General features: G+C 41.9%; 1 protein-coding gene across 1 annotated transcript; it reads left to right on the top strand.

Moving 5' to 3' along the window:
- Positions 1–14,925: 14,925 nt before the first annotated feature.
- Positions 14,926–25,702, top strand: LOC310907990 (p53 apoptosis effector related to PMP-22-like; the record flags this gene model as incomplete). The annotated part of the gene is made up of 3 exons (XM_083858579.1): positions 14,926–15,136; positions 22,284–22,427; positions 23,049–25,702. The coding sequence occupies 3 exons, from the start codon at positions 14,926–14,928 to the stop codon at positions 23,282–23,284; spliced, it is 591 nt and encodes a 196-aa protein (XP_083714705.1). The 3' UTR covers positions 23,285–25,702.
- Between the last annotated feature and the right edge of the window lie 232 nt (positions 25,703–25,934).

The following is a 25,934-nucleotide window of genomic DNA, read 5'->3' as shown; positions in this document are numbered from 1 at the left end:
ATATTTGGAATATGCAAAATGGACAAACCCAAACTCTCTGAAGCTGTCTCTGAAATGTGTCTGACCTGGTAACTTGTCATGTAGCTGTTTGAAATGTAGGTCACTGAAATTTACAAATGTATTATACATATTTGTGTCCATAACCTGATTTAAAATCTGTTGTGGCCTTTCCTCATTATGGGGAAACAAGGACATCATTGTGTCTGCAGCTGTCAGAGGCTTGTGTGACAAAGTCAAGAAAGGTCAGCAAGGTCTAACTAAACACATCTCTACTGGCCAGGAAATGGACTGTGATTTTGCACTGCCCGTTTAGTGTTAAGCATAAAAATACATGAGTTGAAGTACTAGAAATACTCCTAGAAGAGCTAGATATTATAAAACTTTTCAACCTACTATGCTCTTTTTGAAATGGATAAATGGATTCCTGCCACTATTACAAATCTTAAGGTAGGACCAGTCCCTGACAAATCCCTGAATTTGTTAAGTATGGTGCAAAGTAAAGAGAAACACAAAAGGACGGGTTAAATAGATGTTTAATAGTGTTAATATGTAGATTCTGTTCTGCCACAGATAGATCAGTCTGAAATTAATTCCCTGGTTTCAGGACACTGCTATCAGGTTTACAATGCAATAGTGGCAAAATTCAATTCAGAGCCTTCTTTTTATGCAGTCATATAATACTCAATATAAACACAAGAAAAAAATATCCTTCTTCTTCTCCATGGTGTTCCTAAACTCTCTGAAATATAGTTTGACTCTGTCAATGGTTCTTATTTTTCCAGCTTTAAAGACCAATCTAAAAGATTTAAAAGATAAAATGTTCTAAATTAAGAGAGATAGTTAACTTCAGATCATAGTTTAGTTCCTATTTATTATGCCTTTTTCTCACAACAATAAGTGTGAATTTCTTTCAAGGGAAGTAAGTCCCAGTCTCCAAAAGCTCTTCCAAAGGGTGTAAGGATCTTTTACATCTCATTTGCTCTTGTCCCTGCAGACACTAGTTTTCATCTCAAAGGTATCACCGAATCACAAAATCAAATTGGAGAAGACTATCAATTACTTATACATCTCCCTCTGTCACCTGACTGGGCACAGGACTAGTTTTCTGAATTTGACTTAAATTGAATATTAGCAGTAAAGTTGACCTGTAAGTAAACCTGTGGTACAGTCACATGCTTGGAAGCTTTCTTGGAATGTTCTTCAAGAGACCAGTTTGCTATAAACTGACTGATGAACTTGTATGTTGAGTGATGTCCTTTTATATTTCACTACTAGTATTAATCAACGTGAAATCAATGCTTAGATTGTTATTGGCATGTACTTTCTGGAGATATAATCAGAGAGAATAGAGCATTCAGCTTCCACCTTGCTGGGAGTAGACAGTAATTGCCTTTAAGTCATGATCTGAAAATCCAATGCTAAGTGATATTGAACCACACGAAAGCTCTTATTACAGCAACAGTCACAAGCACCCAGGCTTGTGGACCTGAGGGAAACACTATCCAAATGTATAATTTTTGAAAACTTCTCTTACATTAAATAAAAAATATAGCAGAAATATAGCGTTTCCCAACATGTGTTTTGAAGAGATTTCAAGGAATTGCATTCTAGAGTTCTGTGTTTAAGTTTCAGTAGCTTCCAGATCAAATGTAGTCAGTCTATAAGTGAAAAACCTTGGGGGAAAACAGATCTAATACCCAAGGCTACAGGTTCAGCTGGTTTCTAGCAGTCAAATTGGACTGCTTGTTATCTTCAGTGTACTATAGGGCAAGTAAAAAGAAAAAAAAAAGAGGTTGAATTTTTTTTGAGATTATTAAAATTATGATTCTTTAAAGAACAAAGACCATTTTTAGGGTTACAGCCCAAATGGATTTTGATGGTTTGATCTTAAATGTGCCTACCAGTACTCTTGCTTTCTGTACTACTGTAAGTCTCACTGATTTCATTAGTACATGATTGGTCCTGTGCAACTCTTTTCCCTCATGTTTTATTGAAACATTTGCAACCAGGAGAACTGTGTGATTTGGGGTCTCTATAATATGAAAAGAGAGCAGCTTTTTTACCATAGCCCTTTAGTTTTGCAATGTGCTCTCTCACATTTGATCTGTAAGAACAGATAAAACTAGTCACTTTACTGAATGTTTGTAAGCTAATCTGCTGAAATTTGTACACATTTAGACAAGTTTTTGACATGCAGCAAAAAGCATAACCCAGATACATAAGCCAATCTTACATTTTGTTTTAATTCTTCATGACAACAAACAGGGACATCTTCTCAAATACAGGACATCTTCTCAAATACAGGTTATCAGATTGTGTTAAAATTGGCCAAATATTATCTGCTCTCTTTGTCTAGAAATGGTGAAACTAATCTGATTGAAATGCAAAGCAATCACCTCTCCTCCCATCCAGATGGAAGATTTCAGCCCCAGTTAGTATTTGATAAAGTGGGTAAGAATGAGATAGTACTGTGGCAGTTGCCAGGTAACCTTGAGGTAGGGCCACCTATAATGCCAGCCAACTTTATAAATGACATATGTATTACAGATACAATATTGATTTTATGTAGTTACATGGAATTAGTAATGAGAAAATTGTTCATTTCATTTACTGTGCCTTTTCTGATCTTTGTGGAAGTTGAAAACATTATCTTCTTAAGTACCAAGGGTCTACTTTGAATAATTTCTTCATTTGGGAACAAATTAATTGTTTCCCAGGCCAAGGGTAAGGTGATCTTTATGGTGCAGAAGAACAGAGCATCATTGACCCATTAAGAATAGTGATGTAGATATCAGAATAAGAGGATTTAGTCATGTTGTTTTAGCCGTGATTTATAAGTACAAAGTATATTAAATATAATTTTAAAAACCTAAATTAAACACTGAAGTTCCATTTGTTTCCATTCAGCCTTGTGCAAGATATCTTAGGCTAGTTTACTGTTACTTGCCATGGAATGAAGACTCCTCTTCCTACCAGCACTATAGGGAAAGGCTTTCCCTTCAGAACTGGAAGAAAATCCTGCAGCTACCATAACCCTTCCAATACACAAGTAAACATACTTCACATATTCCATGCAGTTGTTGCATGCTTCAGTGTATGTACATACATTTGATTCTCTGAGGAGAGCAGCAGCAGTTCCTATATTTTTTTCCTTCCTTCCTTGCTTCTTAAAGGCTGTTCCTGTAAATTGCAGTTAGCCACTGTAGTATTTACAAGGCTGTGGGCACACCCCAATGTACCTTGCTGCCTGACATGCCAACAACATAAAAAGTTATTAAGGACGCTCTTTATATAAAGCTCACATAATTTCATATAAATACATTTGAATGCTCTAGTGGAGTCAGGTCAGGTTCAAGAAAATTCCAGCTCAGCAGAAAACTTACTGTGTTGTATGTGAATTGTTTTCCTTGTGATTTGTGTCAGAATCATGAGAAAGAACATCTTCAGTGCAAGCTGCATTGTTGGTGGAGCATATACAGGCAGTTAAATCACTTTTATCTCCTTGATGTTCTTGTGATTTGTTCTTTTTGTTTAGTTGGTGTGAGATTTTTCCATTTACAATTGGTGGCAGAGCAGATGGCAAAGGCTTAGCTTGGTGTAATATGTCCATAAAACAAGCAAAGCTGTCAGTGAGCCTTGCATCCAAGCCTATTTCACTTTTAGAAGGATTTTTCTTCCACTGGAATCAACCTCAAAAATATTATTTTAAGAAGAAATGAGTAGCTCTACTAGGAGCAAAATTCAACTGTTCTCAGGTTCTCTCTAAGTTCACTGTAGAACTTCACCTTTAGGGAAGGAGGACAATACTTTGGGATTCTCTCCTCCTCAAGGCAATGTTTTTTTGTGAAACTTGTAAGAAGTCTTCAGTTTCGCTGTTTCTGCTCTTCAGTCATTAAAAGGTGTTTTGGGGAAGGAGGGAGTGGTAGGAAGCTGGCAAAATCATAGAGACATCAGTTCTGCATGAGTTCATGACTTGATTAACCAAGTCACATCATTAAGTGCAGCTTCATTAAGTTCTCCTCAAGTTAAAAAACAAACAAACAAACAAACAAACAAACACAACAAAAACCAAAACCCCCACACCCTTAGATTTTTGCACCCACTGGTGCTAATTAGCTCACCTTTTGAGCTAATTCCTAAATATCTTCTGAAGCTGTAACTCCAGAAGTTATTTCTGTTGTTATTTCTGCTGCCAGGTATGCCTATTCTGTGCCAACACAACCAACCTTGCACAGATAGACAGCAAAGACAGTCTTTACCCCAAAACAATATTTGAACGGGAAACACAGGTAAAACAAACTTTAATGTTGCTTACTTCTTAGCTAAAGAAATTATGAAACGGACTGCTTAAAAGATTTGCCAAAAGCCACACACTAGGTCTGAGGAAGAGCTATATATGAGGCAGAGCTGTGACGGAAAATTTCTGAGCCACAGTTCAGTGCATTCACCACAGTTCATCCTTCCTTTTCAGAGCACTACCATGGAGGAGCATGTTATTCAAAGCTGCTGACAAGTCTGACTAGCTGTTTTTCTAACAAATGAAGGAGTGGCAGTTGGCAAAAGGTGATAATAGCACTAGGCAGCAAAGATTGTAACTGCCTGTGCCATACACTGTATTGTACATTTTATCTTTAAATGCTTCCTTAGAGAAGCACAAACAAGAATACAAAGGAAATGGAAATCTGACACCTGCTTATAATTTATAATACTCATTATATTTTTGGGACAGCCATCCTTGGCAAGGTAAGTTATTTTATTTATAGGCAGGAGCTGCTCATGATTTGCATGGTAATGCATTCACATCTGCAAAGCCTATAAATTAGCCTCCAGCTCATTACAGCAATGCCATTGTCCTACTTGCCAGTATGTAATCTGATCCCAAATGTTTCAGATGTCCACAAAATAAAACCTGCCTGAGGGAAGAACTTCACTGTTGCAGTAAGAGCACACCAAAAAATCTTCCTCCCCTGAAAAAAAAAAAAAAAAAAAAAAAAAAAAAAAAAAAAAAAAAAAAAGACTGGATGGGAGGAAACTGCTAAGTATTTAGCAAAAAGATGACCCCCAAAGCCTAACACTCAAGAAACTGGAAAGCCGTTGCCATGTTTTAAGGTGCTTATGCCAGTTCAGCCAAAACAATGATTTTATTGCAGCTTTTAAAAGGGTTCCAAATAAAAGCCGCTTCATAGAAGATTAAGTCACTTACTTGGCTGTGCATCCTGATTTTATCCTAATGTGTCATACTTGAGCACTTGAGTACTCGTATTATTATTACTGTTTCAAGTCTGGTTGTGCACAGCTATCTGAAACAGCTGCTGATGTCCTTTATTTTGGTGAACCTTATAAAGACAGTCCCTACTTCCAGGTAGTCAAGAGTTTACAATTATGTCAAGATTTTGCTCCTTCATTGAGCCAGCAAAAAGATGAAATGCAGCATAGACAAATCAGGCTCATAGAGCACAAATCCCCTCCCATCCAGATATGCAGATACCTCCTATGTTAATTCACTTTGTTAAAGGTCACTGGATGGTAAAAGATTGCTGGTACTTCAGGTTCAGCTTCTGAAATATCAGGCTCAGCTTTGCTGTGGTGGTTATGAAGAAGAGGACTCTGCACTAAACTTGGATAAATGCTGGTTCACTCTTGTAACTTCCATCTGGCACCTGAACATACCCATCCTCAAAAAAGAGAAAACTGAAACCCTTACAATCACAGGCTCTACCCTCATCGTTGGAAAGGTCTTTTAACAGCGTGACAAAGCCACTGTCATCAAGCTCTCACCCACTGCCTAGACTTGTTTCTGCTACCCTACTGCTTACCTCCTCTGGCTTTTTCATCTCTTGCTTCCAACCTCTCCACCTGCTCTTCCTTGGCTGTAGAGTCCTCAAAAAACTCTCTTCTTTGCTGGCCTACTCTTATAGGTAAATGACTGCAAATGAGGAGAAGGCCTGAAATAAGAGAGCTTCAGCTGAAGCTTCAGAGTGGGAGGGGGAAAGGCATAGGTCATTGCACAAGTGTGATGTTGGATTCAGGATCCTGGTGTGCCTGCATGCAGGATGTGCACCAGTATATCATATTTCTTTATTGAATTCTGGTTGATAATAATAGCTGGTTATTTATTTATTTATTTACTGTAGCTCTCTTGTTTGTCTCAGTAGGTGGGAGAGCAGCAGAAAAACAGGGCTCTGCATGAGTCATAACCCAGAAAAAGCTCTGCTGAGAATACAGCTCACACTCTTTTGCAGTGTAGCCCAGGTGATAAGCATCAGTGTTGCTGTTCTCTCCATGTTGTCAGTCTCATATTGCCATGAATGATAATATTCACTGTGTAGTCTAATCTTCACTGTGATGTATTCAAATGGAGCTGTAGGGACAGATAGTTAGGGACGTCTCCATTTCATTTTCTTGTCTTCCATACTAACATGAGAAAAAGGAAATGCAGTATAAAGAAAAATAAATATTTGTTTAGAACAAACATAAAAAATAAAAGGTGTTATTTCTAAATCAAGGATTTTGACCTTACTTCTGTTCAGTTGTCCTTTTGATCTTGCAAAGAATTGCACAAAGCTAGATCCAGCTATGAGCCCAGAGAGGATTTATACATCTCTTCTGCATATCCCACTGCATGAGTGGGCAGTGCCCATGTATGAGCCAGAGCCTTGTAATCCCTGCAAGTAGCAGCTAGCTGGCAGATCTTTCTTTTAAATATAGGACAGTCCTAGTGAACTCCGTGGGACCTTCCTAGCAAAGAGCTGGGCACAGAATGAGGGAACAAGATGTGGTGTTATCCCTGAAATTTGCAGTTCCAGTACATGTTTAAAGGCAGCTTTGCTGCTCACAGTGGGAGTCAGGCTGCTCAATGCTGAGTCTGGAATGAACTTCTCACAGAGGGTCCCTGGAGTGATTGCTGCTGGATATGAATGACTGCACACATCCAGGGTGCTCTGAGTGTGCCAAGCAGAGGATGGCAGCAAGCACTGATCTGGGTACTTCTCCTCTCCACATCTGTCTTACCCAGAAACTGAAGACCATTTGAGGCTGCTGAAGTGCCAACCATATGTGGCCCTGCATGTCCCACAGAGAGTGAGCAGGCTCTGGCTGTCCTTGGAGCTGCTCTCATAGGCTGAATTTCTGCACTGGTCCTTCATTTCACCTGCTAGCCTCCTCCTGGCCTTCACCAGACTGTACAGACTTTGGGTAGTTGAAAGAGATTTCAGTATTTGATTAGTTTATCAATGCTTCCCCTGTTCAATGTGCTTCTATTCCCAGGAGAAGGGAGTATGGGAGTATGGGATGCAGTGGGTGTTGCTGTTAAGATACTGCACTAAAAAGTATAGTGTCTGTGATTACACAGAGCTGATTCCTGTCCCATTTCTAATTGCATTCACTCTCTAAACATGGCATAATCTCCTTTACAATAATATGTGTGGAAAAAAAAATCTTAGCATTTTTGTTCAGACCACCTGTGATAAAGACTCCTTTTTCCTCTGCATATTGTGCTTTAAACTTTTACTGAACCTACATTTTGTACCTAGTTTCTTCATGCTTTGTACTACTGAGATCCAAGGAATTATTCCTTCACAAATGGTAGCAAAAAAATGCATGCAAAGACTAGAAACAAACGTGCTGTAAAGTGAGTTTAAAAACATACATTTTCCTCTGTGTGTATTTAGCAGTTTCCATCTTTGCCATATGTTCTTTTCCTCATCATTTTGCCTTTTAGATTGTTCTTTAACACTTGCTTGTTTTCTTGCTTCTACAACAGAAGGGGAATTGATCTTTCATTTGTTCCGCAAATATTCCTTATTGTCCCAGGTTTTATTACCCCATCTGTTATTGAGTGATCAATTAAAGTCTCTTGTGGTCTCACTTTTCCTACTGATCACACTATACCACAGACTATATTTCAGTGTAATTGCTACCTACTGTATGATGTGTAAATGAGAGAGAGAGAGGAGCAAAAAGATGAGGGTATTTTTCCCCTGCCTACCATTCCTCTCTTTCTGTGTAAGCACATATCTTCAGCGCTTACTTTTTATCAATGACAGCATTTAAACTAAATCCCTCATCTCCACTCTTCTCTACGTGGGCCTAATGCTTGTACCTCAGTGTTTGCTACTACAAAGCACGAAAGTATATACAAAATAAGTTCACCAACACTTGAGGGAAACAGGTAGATACTGTCACATTTCATGAGCTAAAACAGTTCTGTGCAACCCTCCCCAAATTAGAAACTTCTCTCTCCAAGCAGTATTTCCCTGTTGTCTCTCTTCCATCTCCCAGCCCTTTCTTACTGCTCTCAATACTTACTCTTGGTCATGTATGTGTTAATTCTGTGTGTAGTTTTAAAATCACTTCTTCTCCCATATTTTTAGGCATTTACAACACCATGTTCTGCACAATCCTGTTCCATCTTCCTGCACTCAACTCTGTCACAGCAAGGAGCTCAAGGAAGACATGCTTTTTAAATTATAGGTACAGCATGGTTTCTGCAAGGGGAAGCTAAACCCCACAAGTGTGATAAAACTGGTGTGAAGAAGGTGAGGTGCCTGCAGCAGGACAAAGAGATGGAAATTTCTACTCTCTGTCCAGCACAATGGGAGAGAAAACTCAGAATTATAACTATTTAAACTATTGCTTTTCTTAATAATAGAACAAAGTGGGTCATTGCTGGGGAGAAACACGGAAACAGCTCCTGGTGGAGCCAGGCTTGGGAGAAATTGCGTCAGAAGCAGCACCCCTGATTTGCCCCTGAAAATAATGACTCAAAGTATTGACGTTCATGCATGCTAATCCAGCGTCATATCTGCATGTGCTGCTAGAATTGTGATCCCTCATTTGAGTATGTGCTTAAAGACCAGACTGTCTCTCAGAAATAAGGCCTCAGTGAACTGAGCTATTGGATGAGTCATTTATAAAAGCTAAACAGAGACTTTCATGCAGAGCTGTGCAATCAAACGTACTCTGTCTTCTTCTGGACGTGCAGGTGGTGATTAAGTTTATCCTAAAAGTTCCTCATGTCACTCCTGGGAATCAAGATGCTGTTTCACAAGAGCTAACTGTGCTGAGGCTGGAAAAAACAAAAATGGTGATTCTACAATGCTGTTTGGGCAGCTCCGAGATGCATGTGGCTTTTACAGAGAAGAAGGAGAAATGGAGACAAGAAATACAGATTGATGCAAGCAAATGCAAATGTTGGTGGAAACAAAAACTCTATATCTATCACACCAGTTTTTCCATGAGGTTTTGGAATGAAAAACTCTCAGAAATATGGAGTTAAATACACACACACACACACACACATATATATGTAAAAATCTCAGTGCTGAATGGACAGCAGTACAGGGGCTTCCATCTCGCTAAATGAACTCAAACCCATGGGATGGAAGGCAGTGCCACACTCCCACTGGAAGGCATAAAGGTGTTAGGCTCTGATTTGCACACACCTGTGGTGCAGGTGACTAGGTAGGAGCTGGCCTGGGTGACTCTCCATCATCAGTGGTGAGACAATCAGACATTTCACTTCAGCCTCAGTCTAAAACATCTGAGTGAGAGGAGCTCTGCTTTAGGTCCTTGGCCTGCAGTTTCAGGGGAGATAAGCACCTAAATGCCAGAGAGTCACAGAATCACTTAGGTTGGAAAAGACGTGTGTGAACATTAAGTCCAGCCATTAACCCAGCACTGCCAAGTCCACCAATAAACCATTTCCCCAAGTGACATATCTACATATCTTTTAAATACCTCCAGGCTTGGTGACTCAACCACTTTCCTGGGCATTGTATTCTATTGATTGACAACCCTTTCCATGAAGAATTTTTTCCTAATAACCAATCTAATCCTCCTCTCATGCAACTTGAGGGCTTTTCCTCTTGTCCTGTCATTTTATACCTGGGAGAAGAGGCCGACCCCCACTTGGCTACACTCTTCTTTCAGGGAGTTGTAAAGAGCAATAAGGTCACCCCTGACCCTCCTTTTCTCCAGGCTAAACAATCCCAGCTCCCTCAGCTGCTCCTCACAGGACTTGTGCTCTAGACCCTTCACCAATCTCACTGCCTTTCCCTAACTCACTCCAGCACTTCAGTGTCCTTCTTGTAATGAGGGGCCCAGAACACAACGCTGGATTTGAAGTGTGGCCTCACCAGTGCCGAGTACAAGGGGACAATCCCTGCCCTAGTCCTACTGGCCACATTATTCCTGATGCATACCAGGATGCCATTGGCCTTCTGGCCCACCTGTCTTGTTGCCAGAGGATCAGAAATAAGGATGACTGAAAGGGCCTCGGTGAGGGTGGCCAGGCTGCTCAGGAGGCTCCAGGGTGCTGGGCAGAGGGTCCCAGGACACGATAAGCCTCTCGCAGGCAGGGGATTTTGGTGGGAGGCTGCTCTGCCCCAGGATCGCATTCCCTATCGCAGCTTTCCCCAGGTGTGTCCTGCCCCCTGGCGGCAGAGGCGCCCCGGCCCCACCCCGCTGCCCCCAGACACCCGCAGCGCTGCTTTTCCTTAAAAGTGTCAGCGCAGGGGAAATCTCGGGTCTCAAGGGGAGTTTAAGTGAAAAAAGATTTCCAGGTTTGCATCTGATATTGCACAAGTGTGATATTTTCCAAGACACATCTTCTCTTGATTTATCAGATGTGAATACAAAAGTCACAATAAACACAAGCATGCTGCTCTGCAAGAATCAATAAATCTTTCCTGTTCTTGAATAAACAGAAGTTTATCTTGAAAGAAAACAAAGTGAAAAGCCAGTGAAACCCTCTGGCCCCTCAAGCATAAGTACACACTGTTCCTTGGGTTTTCTTGGAGGGGTGGTTCAAGTAATAGCAACTTTAGGAAAAAACATTCACACACTGCACCAAGCTCTTATTCCTACAGGAATAGTTCCAGTGTTAGCCAGGCAATTGCTAGCATTTTGTAACATCACACATGAAGATTGCCAGTTTGCAGCCTTGGGAAAGTGCTTATGAACAAAATCAAAATCAATAAGGAGGTCAAGGATGACACAGTTCTTTATTCGATGATTTCTTTTCTTACATTTTGAAAAGGCAAATGACAGCATGAGGCAAAGGAGGAAAAGTTGCAGCAACAAGTCCACAGAACTTAGTTGTCTGGAGACCCTCACTATTATGTGGGTATGATCTGAGGCCTTTAGAGAGCTTTGGGGTAAAATCCCTGCCACCTGGGATTCTGCCATTTACTAGAAGTGGAATTTCACCTGAAGTGCAACTTCAGGACAATAGAGAGACACCTAAGTGTAGAAAAATGGAGGTAGCAAGCACATATGCACCTTTACAAATGTATGGCAACAATAGGCACTGCATGTACAGAAGGATTCTTTACTACCCTTTTATTTCTAAGATTTTAGGTCATCTCAGGCTGATGGAGTCACACAAGTTGTCCCTTGCAGGAATGAGAAAGGGTTAGTCACACCTCTGCAAGCCGAACTGTTGCCCTAGTAATTCCACAAGGCTTTTGAAGTAGGCTCCACAGCACATCAATTGCAGAGAGCCAGCTTATTTCATCTATGCCAGCCCCAGAGGAGCATGTAATGTAAACTGAGTTCAACTAAGGGCTATTGACAAGAGCTGGTCAGAAAAACCGATTTCTTATAAATTCACATAATGTCAGCTTTTGATCACACATGAGGAAATTGAAGTTAGATCTGGGAACACTGATGGAGTGGTTGTTGTGGGTTATACAAAGTACATCCCATGCTTATCCTGTTTTATAGGTTGAATGACTACCCTGTTTAAGTGATGTTAATTAGGTGTCTGTGATGCCCTAAGAGAGATTAACTGGAATTGGGACATTTGGACATGGAGGAAAGTGAGTATAAGACGCTGCTGAAGGACGACACCCATGAATTACAAAAGAATCTGTATTTGTATTTAGAACAGATAATCAGTCTGTGAGCACTATTGTTTATGATTTTTTTTTTTATCTGAGAATTAAACAGGCTAGAAAAAAACAGCCAGGTAAAATGGATAAAGGAAAGGTACCCCATCCCTGAGGGGGCTCAGCAAGGCAGAGGGCTGCCCTTTGCACTGTGCTTCACACTATGTGTCCCACTCCCCTCCCCTCGCTCCAAATGGACTCTTGGCAACCAGCCTGCAGATTCCCATTGGCATATTTCAAAGCCTGTGAGAGCCCAGCCATATCTGTCTGGGCTGCAGCTGATCCCTGACCTTCTCTCAGTGCTACTTGGTTTTCTCTGATAGCTGGGTGAATGATTGCCAGCAGCCAGTAAATGATTTACTCCCTGTAAAGCACCGCCTGCTAGAGAGATGTATCCCTTGTTACACTGCAGAGAAAATACATTTCTATAGGGCCACAAAGATTATGAAATGAATTTATTATTTGCATAATAAAGGTAAGGGAAGTGGTGGTAAAAGAAGCTTATGTGTTTTTTAACATGGTCAAAGATAAAACTGGGAAAAGTGTTCTTCTTTTCGTATCTACAGAACACATAGCTGTGCTCACTCCTGAAGATAATGTACATTTTGGCAGTGCAGCTTGATCCAGAATGCCCAGCTACTTTCAGGTGGGTTTGGTGTTTAGGAAAGCAAACCTCCTGATTGTTTTGTTATGTATTAGGGCATCTTTTCCTCATAAAGAAAACACTACTTGTTTTGCATGTGTGTATCATTGCAGCCCCACAGAGCTGACCTCTACCATCTGGTCTCTGGAAGATGTGGGTTATACAGCCCAGAGGTGAGAAAAGCTGCATATGTTGCTGGATCTGCCTTGTTTGCTGCAGGAAGGACTGCTTTATTAGTTCTCTAGATCTCTTTGCTAATAAATCCAAGTATCATTGGGACTGAAGGCAGCCAACTTCGTTGACTGTGTTATAGGCCCTCACTCATACAGAATGGAATCTTTGGTCTGTTATCTTTTAACTTCAGCTGGACTTCCTAGTTGCTAAAAGGCCAAGTATTAAAAAATAAAAGATTTCTTTCTTCATGGCATCACTGGGAGTAGGAGGATAGGCCATAGGCAACACAAGCCACTAATGCCAGAGGTGAGCTTGGAGACTGCCCTCAGATCTTCTCATCACACCACTGCAGCATCTGGGCACTGAGGCACTCCAAGTGTAGGACAGCCTTGGGAAACCAAGTCATGCAATTACTAAAAATCAGAGCCAGCTCTATGCTCCTGTCTGAACTGGGGGAACTCTCTTACTTTTGACCTTATAATGAAGACAGCATTTCCCTGAGTGGTGCACTTCTACTCTTTTTCTTGAAAAATTGATGAAATTTACTCTCATTTCTCTTCCAATAGCTCTCAATTTCTATGCTGAAGAAAATACTTTCTGCATCTCCTTCTGAGGTTGATTCAGTGCTGATAGTGAGACTGCTGGAAAATCACTGCTCAGCGCTGCACAAATGAAGTTCTGTTGTAGTGACAAAAAGAGGGGATCATAGTGCCCAGTTCTGCCATTACTTCTTTGCTATGCAAAACCTGTGTGCTGATGACATAGGCTTGCAAGTAGTTCTGATAAATTTTATTTACAGCTCTACTTTATTGTGAATTTGGAATGAAATCTGAACAGTGGGAATGAACATCAAAAGGATGTTGAGAGAGCTGGTGAAACTCCACATGATTTGAGGTACCCTTCCTGAGATTTTTGCAACTTGCCTGTAGTGATATCATCCTATTTTTCTGATTTTAGCATCACAATCCATTCCCTAATATTTGCCAGCAATCAAACCTCAGATGAGGTTGACCATCCCCCCTCACAGAACACTTTCCATGAATAGCTTTTGAGGAACTGGCATTGTCCATAGTTTGATTTTATGTGACATAGCTGTGACAAAATCCCATTTGATGCAGTCCAATAAGGACTCACATGCTCCTGTTCCCCATGGAGCCCAGGCAATCCCCCTCATCCACTATTATTTACAGTCCTTCAGATCTCAGAGATTTGTCTTCCTAATGGCCTCTTTGGTGAGGCCTAGAAGCTGCTCCAAGACTCAATCCAACATGTGTGAGTTGTGTGCCCAAAACATGCACCCCTCTAGTCCTGCCATGGACTAGATTTGCTCACATGGACATGTGTTTGCTCAGACAATGAGTTTGCTTTGGTGCTGGGCAATGGGGTGACAAAATGGAATATGCAGAGATCTTATTGTGGAAAAGTGCTTCTCCCATGACCAAAATTTTGGGTGTCCATTCATGCCATGTGATGGGGAAGCGTTCATTTTGGTCATCTGGCATCTTGGGGTGCATTTCAAGACATGGAATGGGAAAGGATCGGGGCGGATGGGTCCTGAGTACCCTGCAGGGCTTTGCCCAGTGCCCAGAACAGCCTGCCTGGGAGCCAGAGCACAGCTGCAATGGAACACTCATTGCATGGCCATTGGGAAACATGCCTTTGTTTAACGCTGAGCGTGATATGAAACAAGGAAACGATGGTTTCCTTGTTAATGATGTCATATTCCCATCCTCATACGACACCTATCTTTAAGATCTCTTTTTCTCTCAACTGCAAAAGCAACTTTTTGAAAGCTTTTGGTACCCGGAGCAGCTAACACCATCGGTATGATCAGTGTTGGGCAGTGCTGGTCGGTCTGTCCAGTGATCGGAGAGGAGGATGACGATGATCTCCAGCCCCCATGAGAAAGGCAGGGATGGTGGAGCCCCGAGAACCGCAGGTATTTTCGCCGTGGTGGCGTTTTTGCGGTGTCCGGGCCAGGAGGGCGGTGCGGGAGGCTGGGGACAGAGAGAGCAGTGCGGGGCTGGGCCGGGCGGGCCGGGCCCCGCTCCCTCCACCGCCCGGGCGGCTGGCGGCGGCAGGCTTAGTCACAGGAATGTGGGTGGGTCTGCCTCCTCCCCGGCGCCTTAAAACCCCGCTCGGGCCGGCACAGCCGCACTCTCCCGTCCCGGCGGAGCGTCCCCGCCGTCCCACACCCCCGTGAGGCCCGGGCCGGGCACGATGGTGGTGTGCGGCCTCGCCTGCTGGAGGTGCAGGTGGCTCCTGCCCCTGCTGCTGGGCCTGGCCATCATCATGGGCATCATCGCCCTGGCGGGCCGGGGCTGGCTGGAGTCCGAGTCGGGGCCCTACGTGCAGCAAGCGTCGCTGTGGGAGAGCTGCACCCGGGGCGAGGAGGATCTCAACTGGAGCTGCGAGTCCCTCATGGACTACGGTGAGTGAGGAGCCCGCCCAGGGACCGGGGCGGTGACCTCCCCTAAAGGAACGGAGTTTCCCCGTAGAACCGGCATCCAGTGCTGTTTCGGGGCTTAGACCAGCACCCAAACACAGGACCAGACTGCTCCAGAGCGAGCTTTTTGTATCAGAACAACACCCAGAAGTGGAGGTGTTGATACTTCGGGTTTTTCTGAAGTTATTTCACAACCAAAGTAAGGCAGCACCTGGCTCCAGGTCTGTGTGTTCGCTTCCCCCGAGCCCTCCTGGGGCTGCGGTGCCACAGCTTTCCCTGCGCCGGGCAGCTCCCCTGGGATGGCCAGTGTGGAAACCCTCCTGCAGGCTGTCCTGTGCAGAGCCACACTTGGATAGCACTAAAATGGTGTTTCCTGACTCTTCGGAGCACCTTCACTTAATCCTCCTGGCCAAGGGAGTGCAGCTTTTAAAATGCCTCCTGATCTGCAGCTTAAAATGGTCTGATAAGGGTTCGCAGGCAGAAAAAATATGCTCTTTCCTTTGTACCTCTCTGTTGCAGGGGGGCCTGGATCAGGGATAAGTGTGCCTCTGTTTTAACTCGCTCAGCTGCTTCTGTATCTGGCGTCGCCACTGTAACATTCTTAGCGCGCACTCTGAGTTTCAGGTCTTTTGAGGGACTTTTTGTTTTATTGCTAGCACACGTGGGTCTGATTACATCTGCTTTCTCCTCAAACAAAATATTTCTGGACAAATAAGCAGACCCGCCTTAAGATCCTGGATGAGGGCTCTTCAGGGACTGGGGGGCTGGAAGGGCGTGTTTCAGCTGGGAGAGCTGGGACTGTTTCCCCGTGCAGATCCCTTGCCGCCTGAGCACAGCAGACTCACTTCCAGAAGCTTTTCATTGCAACACTCACGCACAAGCGAAATCCTGAATACGCTGTAAGAGAAGTGGCTTCGTTTCTCAGTCGGGTGATGACTTTGGGTTTCGCTGCAGGTGGAAGAAATCTGTCTAGTTAGATGAAAATATCCATCTCCATTAAACAGAGAAGAAAAGCTAGTGCGGAGTTGCTGAAATTTGCATTGCACAGGGAAAAAGGGCTAATACAGTACAGCTGCTGGAATTTTTCTCCTGTAGTGACACTGCTTCACACGTCCCTGAGTACTGATGGGTGTGTGCTTTGAGTCAGCCCTCAGCACTGTGGGACAAAAGTAATTTTCTGCATTTTTTTCCTAGTTAACAGGCGGACACTAAAGAACAGTATCCTTGACTTTGCTTGTTTAAGCCTTGGCTTATTTAAACTAAAACTTATTTAAATCCTTGGCCTATTTATATGAATTTGCCTGTTCTCAAATTTTCATAACATCAATGACATTTCAACGCCACTGTCTACTCAAATAGTATTTACATCTTGAGACAGGATGTAACATATGAGTTCAGGTTTGATTTGTTTTCTTTTCTTCTATGCTAATGCAACTACTGTCAAAATAGGTGAGAGCAAAAGGAAAAAATGCCTAGCAGGCATTTATAGCACTGCTGCAGGAAAATAAAGGTTAACTAATTGAGATGCATAACTTGTGTTTTGCATAGAATAATTGCTGTGCACTAATCATTCTGAACTTCTCCTGATGAAATGAAGACTTCAGAGTGGATCTCCATTAACAGAATGTTCCATTAGACAAATTCTTAATTGAGCTGTGGTGTGTGTATGAGGAAGAGGAAGAAAAAAAGCAGACAAGTCACTTATTTTAAATGAGGGGAAAGGGGCAGGAAAAGACAACAAAGATTTGCAAATAGGACTGTCTTCTAAATTGCATAGCTCCTTAATGCACATTTGCAAATACCACATGAGAGAGAAGAAGTGAAAGGGAAAAAGAAGAGTAGGATGTCATGTGGTAGGGAGTCAGGGAAGGGATTTTGTTTAGACTTCTGTACTGGTTTGTGTCTGGGAAGTGCCCTGGCTGGCAGCATCTGTGTATTATCAACATGTTGCAATGCAGAAGTGCTGTAGTGCACTAGAATATGACTCAAGATGACTTAGTCTAGATCATTGCAGGATTTAACTGTTGACTGTGTGTTTAAAACATATCAGCTATGACAAAGATTATTTGCACTGTGTAGCTTGGAAAGGATGATTGTCTTTATAGTGATGAGCTTGTAAGTTTAGGAGCAATATTTATGGGTGGCTGTGCCCTCCTGGTTCTGAATGACTGGTCCCAGTGACTTTGCTTTGAATTAACACTGTAAAAGATGGGTGTGTACATGTGCAGTAAAGGTAACTCCATTAGGTTAACTCTTTCTTATATTCCTTACAGCCAGTTGGAATTCATTAAGTACATACCAGCCAACAAAGAAAAAGGGAAGCATTCTTCTGGATCGTTAGTACATGCCCCCCCAAAAAAACAAAACAAAAACAAACCCCCAACCAAACCCACAACAACAACAAAAAAAAGGAATAAAAAAAGGTGGAACCTTGAAGTAGGAGCCCAACCTTTGTGAATCATGTTTCACTGCAGCTGTGCCGCTGTACCTATGTCCCTAGAGGCATGGACTTTGATACCACAGATTGTTGGTGAAACTGAGTGCATGTGGAAACTTCACTGAGGGCCCAGGTAAATAAAGAAGGAATGCTAGGTGTATGCTTGCCTTTTCAATACACCTCTTTTCAGGCACCCTTTTGTCTGATTCACAAATGCCGGGATGCATTAAAGACAAACAAACATCATTTATAGTGTCAGGCAAGTGCAGGCACTGGGGAAATGCTCATGGGAAAGGTGTAGCAGCTGGTGTCCCTGTCTACACCCAGTAAACACTTCCTGTAACTTCCTGGTAAAATATCCCAGTGAAATGTGAGGCTGGTGTCTCTGCCAGTGCACTTTGCTTGCTCCTGAGGAGGCACACTTCTGCTGCTAACAATCCAGAGACTAAAAGCTGGAAATGTGTAGGATTGTGCCTCTCCTCAGCTCTCAACTGAAGCCAAGTTTGTACTAGAAGGCTTGTGTTTAGTATTTTGGTAGTTTAGCAATTGCTTTTCCTGCACTCCTAAAGCCAAACCAGATTGTGATTCCCTGTATTAATTTCCAACCTGCCCTCCCAACAAACCTTTGATTCTGAGCTTCTTTATGCTCATGGTGGGTATGCACATAGCTCACCAGTCATGCTACCATGGATGTTTGCACAATATCTGAGCAAGAAAGTAGTGCTGACACTGCTCTTGTGCTCACAGTCCAGTACGCTCTTATTACATCAAAAAAGGGAGGCATTTTTGGACATCCTGTGTAATGGGCTCTTGAGGTCAAACAAGGATTGCTACTGCCATTTATATACACAAGAATATTACTACGTTGCAAAAACGTGCCCATCTCTGCAGGTCATGATAAAAACTTCCATTTATCCACGAGCTAACAAACTAGCTTTGGTTCTGGAAGTGAATGAAAAAAGATGAGTATTGTTACTTCAAATCCTGTAGCACTTAATCTTCCTGCTAGACTATCTTCACAGCTCTTTTATTGATTTCTAAAGGGAAATCTAGATTTAAATATCTTCGACTATAGAGATTCCACCTCCTCTCTGGTGAGGCTGAGGCATGGCTAAATGAAATCAGGAAATCCACTTAACACTAAGGCACTGTTGCTTGCTTTCTTTTAATTTCATCATATTACTGGTGCTCATCATTAACACTTAGTAATCGTGACCCCTCCTAGTTGATTGCATGATAACATTTGCAGCTTAGCTCCTTTCCATAGTAATCATTAATGTAATGTAATGCTATGTAATAAAACTCTTAATCCTTCCTAATAATTACAGCTTCTGAACAGTTGTTTTTTTAATGTTCTTTCAACACCACCTATTTGATAAATACTTTTCTGCTGATTAGATGCAAAGAACTTGACTATTCTTTGATGCCAAGCTGACCTGGAAACACTAATACTCGCAACTATTTCTCTGCTTTTTTGCTCTCCTTCTGCCTTTCTATTTATGCATATCCAAATAACTGTGGTGTTCTTGGTTGATTTCATAAACAGACATCATATTTATGTTTATTTTGCACAAGAAATACTCTCTCTGTCAAATGAATGGGTCTGTGAATTATCTATTTTTATCGAAAAGCTTAAATTCTGGCCAAATATCTTATGATTACAAGGTATTTTGAGCACAAACCAGGTAGAAACTGGGGCTAATCTGTCATTCTCTGACTGTGAGCAGGTCTGTCCAGCTCTTATGGCAGCACACAGTGGGAGTGCACCTCTCCCCTGCTGGCAGCTGGGAGCTGTAGGGGGAGGTTCTTTCAGAAAGACAGGAGAGCTGCGTGCCTGTGGGGCCTCGATCAGCTCTCCTAAGCCTTTAGGAGGAAAAGGAGCTGGGAAAGCCTGACTTGATAGGTGTGGGGATGAGGGAAATCCTTCATGGACTAACGACAATTTCACTTCCAGTCCCACAGCAGCCCCTCTGCTGAAAACTCTCCCAGTTGGTGGGGGCAGCAACAGGTCATGTAGATAAGGAACATCCCAGGGCTGCACCCAATGCTCAGGAAAGGTGCACCCTCCCACCCCAATCTTTCCCATCAGTCACTTATTAAAAGACTTATATATATATAATGTAAGAGAAATCTTAAAAATTAGCCATTACTCCAGAGGTTTTTGCTGCTTTTCCAGTGATTCCCACAGGGCATCAAGTGTCTGGCTGATAGTTCCGTGGCTGACTACTTTCATCCAGCCCAGAGCACACCCATCTAGCGCTGTGGGCAGCACCTATGACTCAGTTTTATCAGGTCTTGTCAGCATCAACCTGCTGCTGAGTGCTGTTGGAAAAGATAATCCAGCAAGAGAAAGAGAGGAAGGTGCTGGGTCACCAGCACTGAGCTGTGTCACACATGAGCACAAAACTCGCTGAGTTTCATAATGATGGTGCCTACTGCTGCCTTGTTTCCGAAGACTTGAAGCAAAGCTGAGCTTGATATTAATCTTCCTGACAAGGTATCTCCTGCAGCTATATGTGTTGTCATTTTCTTATTGCCAGAGACAAGAAAATAAATCACTGTGAGCAGACCCAGGGCTGACCTGTATTCAAAAGCTTATTACACTTGTGAAGACAGTACAGATGATACGAAAATGGCAGAAAGAGCACTGTGGGCATTCTGCCCTGTACACCTCCAGTTGTGTTTGTGTTGCACTAAACCTCAAGGTGTCTAACGTGCAGATGTATTTGAGTTTACAACCTAAATTTTTTATCAAACAGATGCCAGATTTGTCTTCCTACACCTTGTCAGCATAAATAATGCATCTGAAAGGGAATATGCCATGGTAACTATGTGTTCCTTCTTGTTGTGGTTTTTTTTTTTTTTTTTCTTAATAGGGCAAATATTGATAAAAAGCTTGCCTAGATCATCTAGTCTGAATGGGTTTTTCTGGGCTGGTTGTGTCTAATGGTTACATATTCCTTTATATTAGTTATGACTAAGAAATCCTGTTGTGGAGACAATATTCAATACCTGTGTCAGGTATGACAGAGAATATTTTGCATGAAAAGATTTTATCAAACCACTGATGTAGCTCTAATCTACAGTCACTCATCAGTCTCCTCCCTGCTTCTTCCCCTCAGCATTTCCTCAGGGAAGGGGTATGAGACATGCACAACTAGCTGAAGAAGAAGAAATTTGAGAAGTTTTTACTGTCTTGAGTAGCCACAGGAAGGGAGAGGAGAAATAAAACCTTTTTTTTTTTTTTCTGTGTCAATTTTATTGTCTTCAGGGAACAGTGGTGGTGTTTGGGAGTTTTGGCTGAGATTTGGCTGATGGATGCCTGCTGTATTTTACTTCTGCTGTTGGATTAGAAGAGAAAGAAACCAGTTCAAATAGACGTAATTAAAATAGCTGTAAAACAGTGCATTGCTTTTAGATAGCAAATTGCAGAGAAAGAATGGAGACTACAGTGAAAGCAGGATATCTCTGAAGTCACTTCAGCTGTGTTGTAATGGACAGCTATGATGAAAGAGAATATTTTAAAAATGTTCTGACCTAGATCTCACTGGCCTCTTTATTCCTACATTAGCGTGAGCTCAGGATCTGACCCTACTTCTGTCTGAGTGCATGAAAGTAGAAACCCACAATATGTAGACATGGGAATTGAACTGTGATGACAGCTGACTGGAAAACAAAGCACTAGCCAGTATGGTTTAACCCTTGTGGGCAGGTATCCTGCCTACAGGGCAGGAACACCTTTGCTTGTAGTTGTTTGAACTGGGCTCACCTAAATTACTTGGTTTCTGAAGAGGATGAGGTGTATGAGGGCCTTTTCACAAGGCCACATTACTGCCAAAATAGAATTGCTGGCTGTTTTTCTAGGAGGTTTTCCTGCAATTGTTACCTTGGCCCTGGCCTGTGGTGGGTGAGTTCTGGATGCTGGTGCTGCTCTGTCAGAATGCAGCTGCTTGCTTCATGCCTGAGCCTCTCCAGCATGCAGTAGCTTGAAATTGTGACTTGATACACCCTGTTCCAGCAAGTGTCAAAGTAATGATTCAAAGAGGACTCCTCAACATTTAACTCAGATTTTGTTGTTTCTCCTCCACCTGCTACATTTTGGCTGTGAATAGATGCTTATTTTCAAGAAATTTCTTTTTGTCATCTTTTCAGCTATTGCAGGTTATTTCTTTTCGGTCATGCTTCTTTTGCTCCACATGCTCCAATCTTGTCATAAACAAATAGATGTTTTATGCAGACAGCACTATTATTTCTCAGCAGTCATCTCCTGTGGTGGTACCCTCTTGTCTGCTTTCACACTTCCCTGTGTATGGAAGTGGTTTTGTAAACTTGCATATCAAACAGGAGCTGTACTGATAAAGGGCATTGTCAGCAGTTGTGTGCCATATCTGCTCAGATGTCTGTGGGTGTCTTACACAGATATGGAGTTTGAAGGTATCATCTCTATTCTGTGCTGCAATCCATCCTCCTTTTCAGCAAGGCAAGTTAGCAGGCAGGGAGTCCTGTGCTGCTCCAGCAGTGATGGTGCCCCCTTGCTCTCCAGCTGTGTGCTTTGCAGGCGTTCAGTATTGCTTTGACATAAGAACATGCTTCTTACAGTTTCAATTAAAAAAATTATTTTAAAAACCCAAAGAGCTGCAATGACCTACAAGAGAGTACTGCTGTGTGAAATACCTTTCTTGTTTTCTCTTCAAGGATGGGGGAGAGCAGCAGCTGCCACTTACCTTGTTGGCTTTGTGATCCTGGTCATCTGTTTCGCCCTTGCAGTCATCGCGTTCTCGATTGAGATCCTTCGCTTCAACTTCGTGAGAGGAATTGGAGGCCTGCTCTTTGTTGTTGGTAAGGCTGGGCACAAAGACAAAGTTATTTTAGATGTGAAACAGGCATCAGCAGAAAAACATGCTAGATGGAGCCTCCCTTAAGAAATTAGCTGTCTTTGTCTGGTTTATGACTCATTTTCATGGGGAACAGGGAAGGTTGAGTTGTGCTCTGGAAGCATAATGCGTAGGGAAGCTCCAGTGGCCTTTGTCAGTTGTCACTTTCCCGAAAGCACTACATGGGGACACCCAATACCTTTGACCTTGCATGTCACAGGCTAAGTCTTATGAGCTGAGAGTCCTGGGTGCTTCCCACCTTTGTGATGGGAGGGGGAGGAGGAACAGGAGGTAACTGGCTCGGCAGGGTTCCCGGTGCTGGCTGTGGGACAGGGCTGGTCAGGGCATGCAGGTGTGTGCTTTAGCAACCTGACAATGGCAGCTGAGATGCTGCAGCCACTTAGGCGTGGGGATCTGCCTGGGACAGAAGTCACGTACCTCTGTAACAATGCAGATTTGATTGCAGGCCTGAAGCTAATCCTTACATATCCTAAGTATGCACTTATCTCTAGGTACCTTTTCTTAATGGGAACCGTAATACATTCACTGTAACTTACTCCTGGCTTTCTTTCTTTTCTCTCCCTAGCTGCATTCCAGATCATTGGCTTGGTCATTTACCCAGTGAAATTCACAGAAGACATTCCACTGACAGGAGATAACATGTTCAGCTGGGCCTATGGCTTTGGCTGGGCCAGCACTGTTGTTGTAATAGGTTGTGCTTTCTTCTTCTGCTGCCTCCCCAACTGGGAAGATGAAGTCCTGGGAAACATCAAGCCTACGGGTTACTACTCCTCCCCAGAGAGAGCACCATACTTAAATTAAAATATTAAGTCCAAGTACAGTCAACTGTCAAAACACAGGAGCACCTCTGATGTATATTGGTGTGATTGTAAGAGACTGAAAAAACCCACCTTATTTTGCCAGAGTATTTCTTACTATCCCTTGCAATAATTTAGGAAAAACATTGGCATCATAAACCAAATAGCTTTTTACCCAAAGTATTATTTATATATTTTCATGTCAATTCAGTTTGGGTGGTTTACTTGCTCCTTCCTCTCCCAATTAATTGAGTCATCCTTATTTTATTCAAATATTTTCTTATGAATATAGATGATAGTGTTTCAAGTATAGAAAGGAAAAGGGTAGATTTTAAACAACATTAGTATGACCTGCAAGATAGTTTGGTTTTTTTTTCACTTCTGACAAAATTGCTTTAAATGGAGCCAGGGAAAAACACAGCCTTCCTTTTTCTTCTGTCAGAGTCAGTCCCAAGGAAGAAACTTCCAGGATATATCACAGCCACCTGCTGCCTAAAAATCTTTTCCCATTCCTGTTACTGGACTGTTGTTGACTATTAACCATTTGAATTAAGGGGAAAATAAAATTAAATTTTATTTTCCACCAATTGGTGCTGTTGGACAAGGTCTCTTCCGAAGCTTGGAGCTGGTGTGTAAAACATAACAGTGGCTAATAGAACATTGTTGGGTTTGTGGCCACAGCAGGACTTGTGATGGAATGACATATATATGTTGTCATGGATTCAGATGCTAAACTATATACATTTTTACATGGTATGTGAGGGATGCTGATTTAGAAAGTATCTTTGAGCAGAAACATAAACTATTTTATTTGACTACCTTGGAAAAGTTGTAGTGTTTAATTATCAGTGTGCTTTGGAGGGAAATTTTAGCATAAGTTGTTTAAAGACCTCCAAAAGTTTCTAACAGTATAGGTACCTCATAGTTCAGCAAACTTGGGCTGCTTTGTGGGTTAATAGGTGTAACAGGTAGAAATAGAAAGGCAGTTCCGTGAGCAATTTACATATGCAAACTTCATACAGACATCTTTGTTGAAGTGATGTATCTGGCTCTGTGTGTGTGTGTGTGTGTTTTCATTTCTCCAGCCAGCAATTCCAAATAAGTATTTCAGCAAGGCATAGCTGTGTCTGTGTTGGTCATGGACTTGTAGCATCTTACAGCAGATTTAATTATGGTCTGTGATCTTTGTCAGGGCTTTGTTCAGCTGAGGAAGAATTCCATTTTTAACTCCTCTTCCAGCTATAGGAGAAGTAGCTTTAGCAAAGACAGACTGAAGAGGATATAGGTGGGGTGGAAAGCAAATGCTGCATGTTGCTCTGTGTTACTTCTTACTCTCATGAACCTGGTACTTAGGAGAGGGTAAGCGTGTGGGTATGTGTATTCATGCACATGTACAAAACAGAACTTAGAAAGCATTAACCAACAGTAAAGCTAAAGTAATTTACAACTGATCTTTTGCAATGTCCTGTATTTCTTGTATTATATAGTGTATAGCTTTCCAGTTTGTAACACCTTTTTCAATTTGATAATGCTATATATTGCATGTGATCCTGTTTTAGAGAGGCCACGTGATTACTAAAGGTCCCTTCTAGGTTTGCATTTTATAACTTTACAGAGCATAAATATCTGCAGACTTCAGAATTGTGTCGTGAACTCAGTTGTGGCATATACAATCAATTGTATTTATGATTCTTGCTGAATAAGAGAGTTCAGTGACAAACGTGTCCTTTTTAATTTTTTTCCCCCTTTTCTGTACAGTACCGCTGGTGGGGAATACTGTGTAGACTTACTTTATCATAAGTAATGATAGTATTTACTTCTAGTGAATTCAAAACACAGCAGAGAATCTCAAGTCAGGAAAATTCTTACACAACTAAACCTGGAAAGGAGAAAAAAGTGTAAGAAAATGGACACCTTTCCTCATGACAGGGAGGGTGGTATGGTAATATGGTAATTTGGTTTAGCTTAATTTAAGTCTTTTGTATGCTTTTTTATAAGCATTGGCATAACTTGTCAAAAGAGCACTAATGTAAAATAAACTTGGCTCTGAATGTACTGGGAGGGGTAGAAGCATAACCAGCATGTTACACAACTAAGATGTTCCAGAGAAAGCTATTGCAAATAGCTATTAATTACTTTCAAGCGATATTAATGTTTGTGACATTCGTTTCAAATGTGGTGGCTTAATTAAAAAATGTTTTAACTGACTGTTGTAGGAACTTGGTGTTGTTTGTGGTTTGTGGATTAATTTCATAAAATCAAACAAGTAAGCCATTATTTTCTTCTCTTAACTTGAATATCAGTATCCATAAAGTGTCAGGTTAATAAAAGGAAGACCTCATCTTCAGGAGGCAGCAACTTCATTTTTCAGTCAAATAAGCTTCAGTATACACTACAAAACATGTCTGTGCTCTTTCATTGAAGTGCCAGGCATAGAATGTTCTTTCCTAAGCCAAAACCTCTTAAGTGCATCACAGCTTAAGGGGGAACTCTAAACATTTTAAATACACAACCATCTACAGGAGGTCTCATGAGTGGGAAGTCTGTTCTTTATCAAAACTGTTCCAAGTGCCTTTCCTACAATGATCAAGGAATTAAAATAGTGAAAAAAGATGGTGTACTTGCTTGTGATTTTTAGTGGAGGGCTGCTCTTT

Source organism: Zosterops lateralis (assembly GCF_965231275.1).
Source record: "Zosterops lateralis genome assembly, chromosome: 3".
In the NCBI taxonomy this organism is placed as follows: Eukaryota; Metazoa; Chordata; class Aves; order Passeriformes; family Zosteropidae; genus Zosterops; species Zosterops lateralis.
Note: the sequence above shows the minus strand (reverse complement) of the source record. Positions and strands in the feature narration are given on the sequence as shown.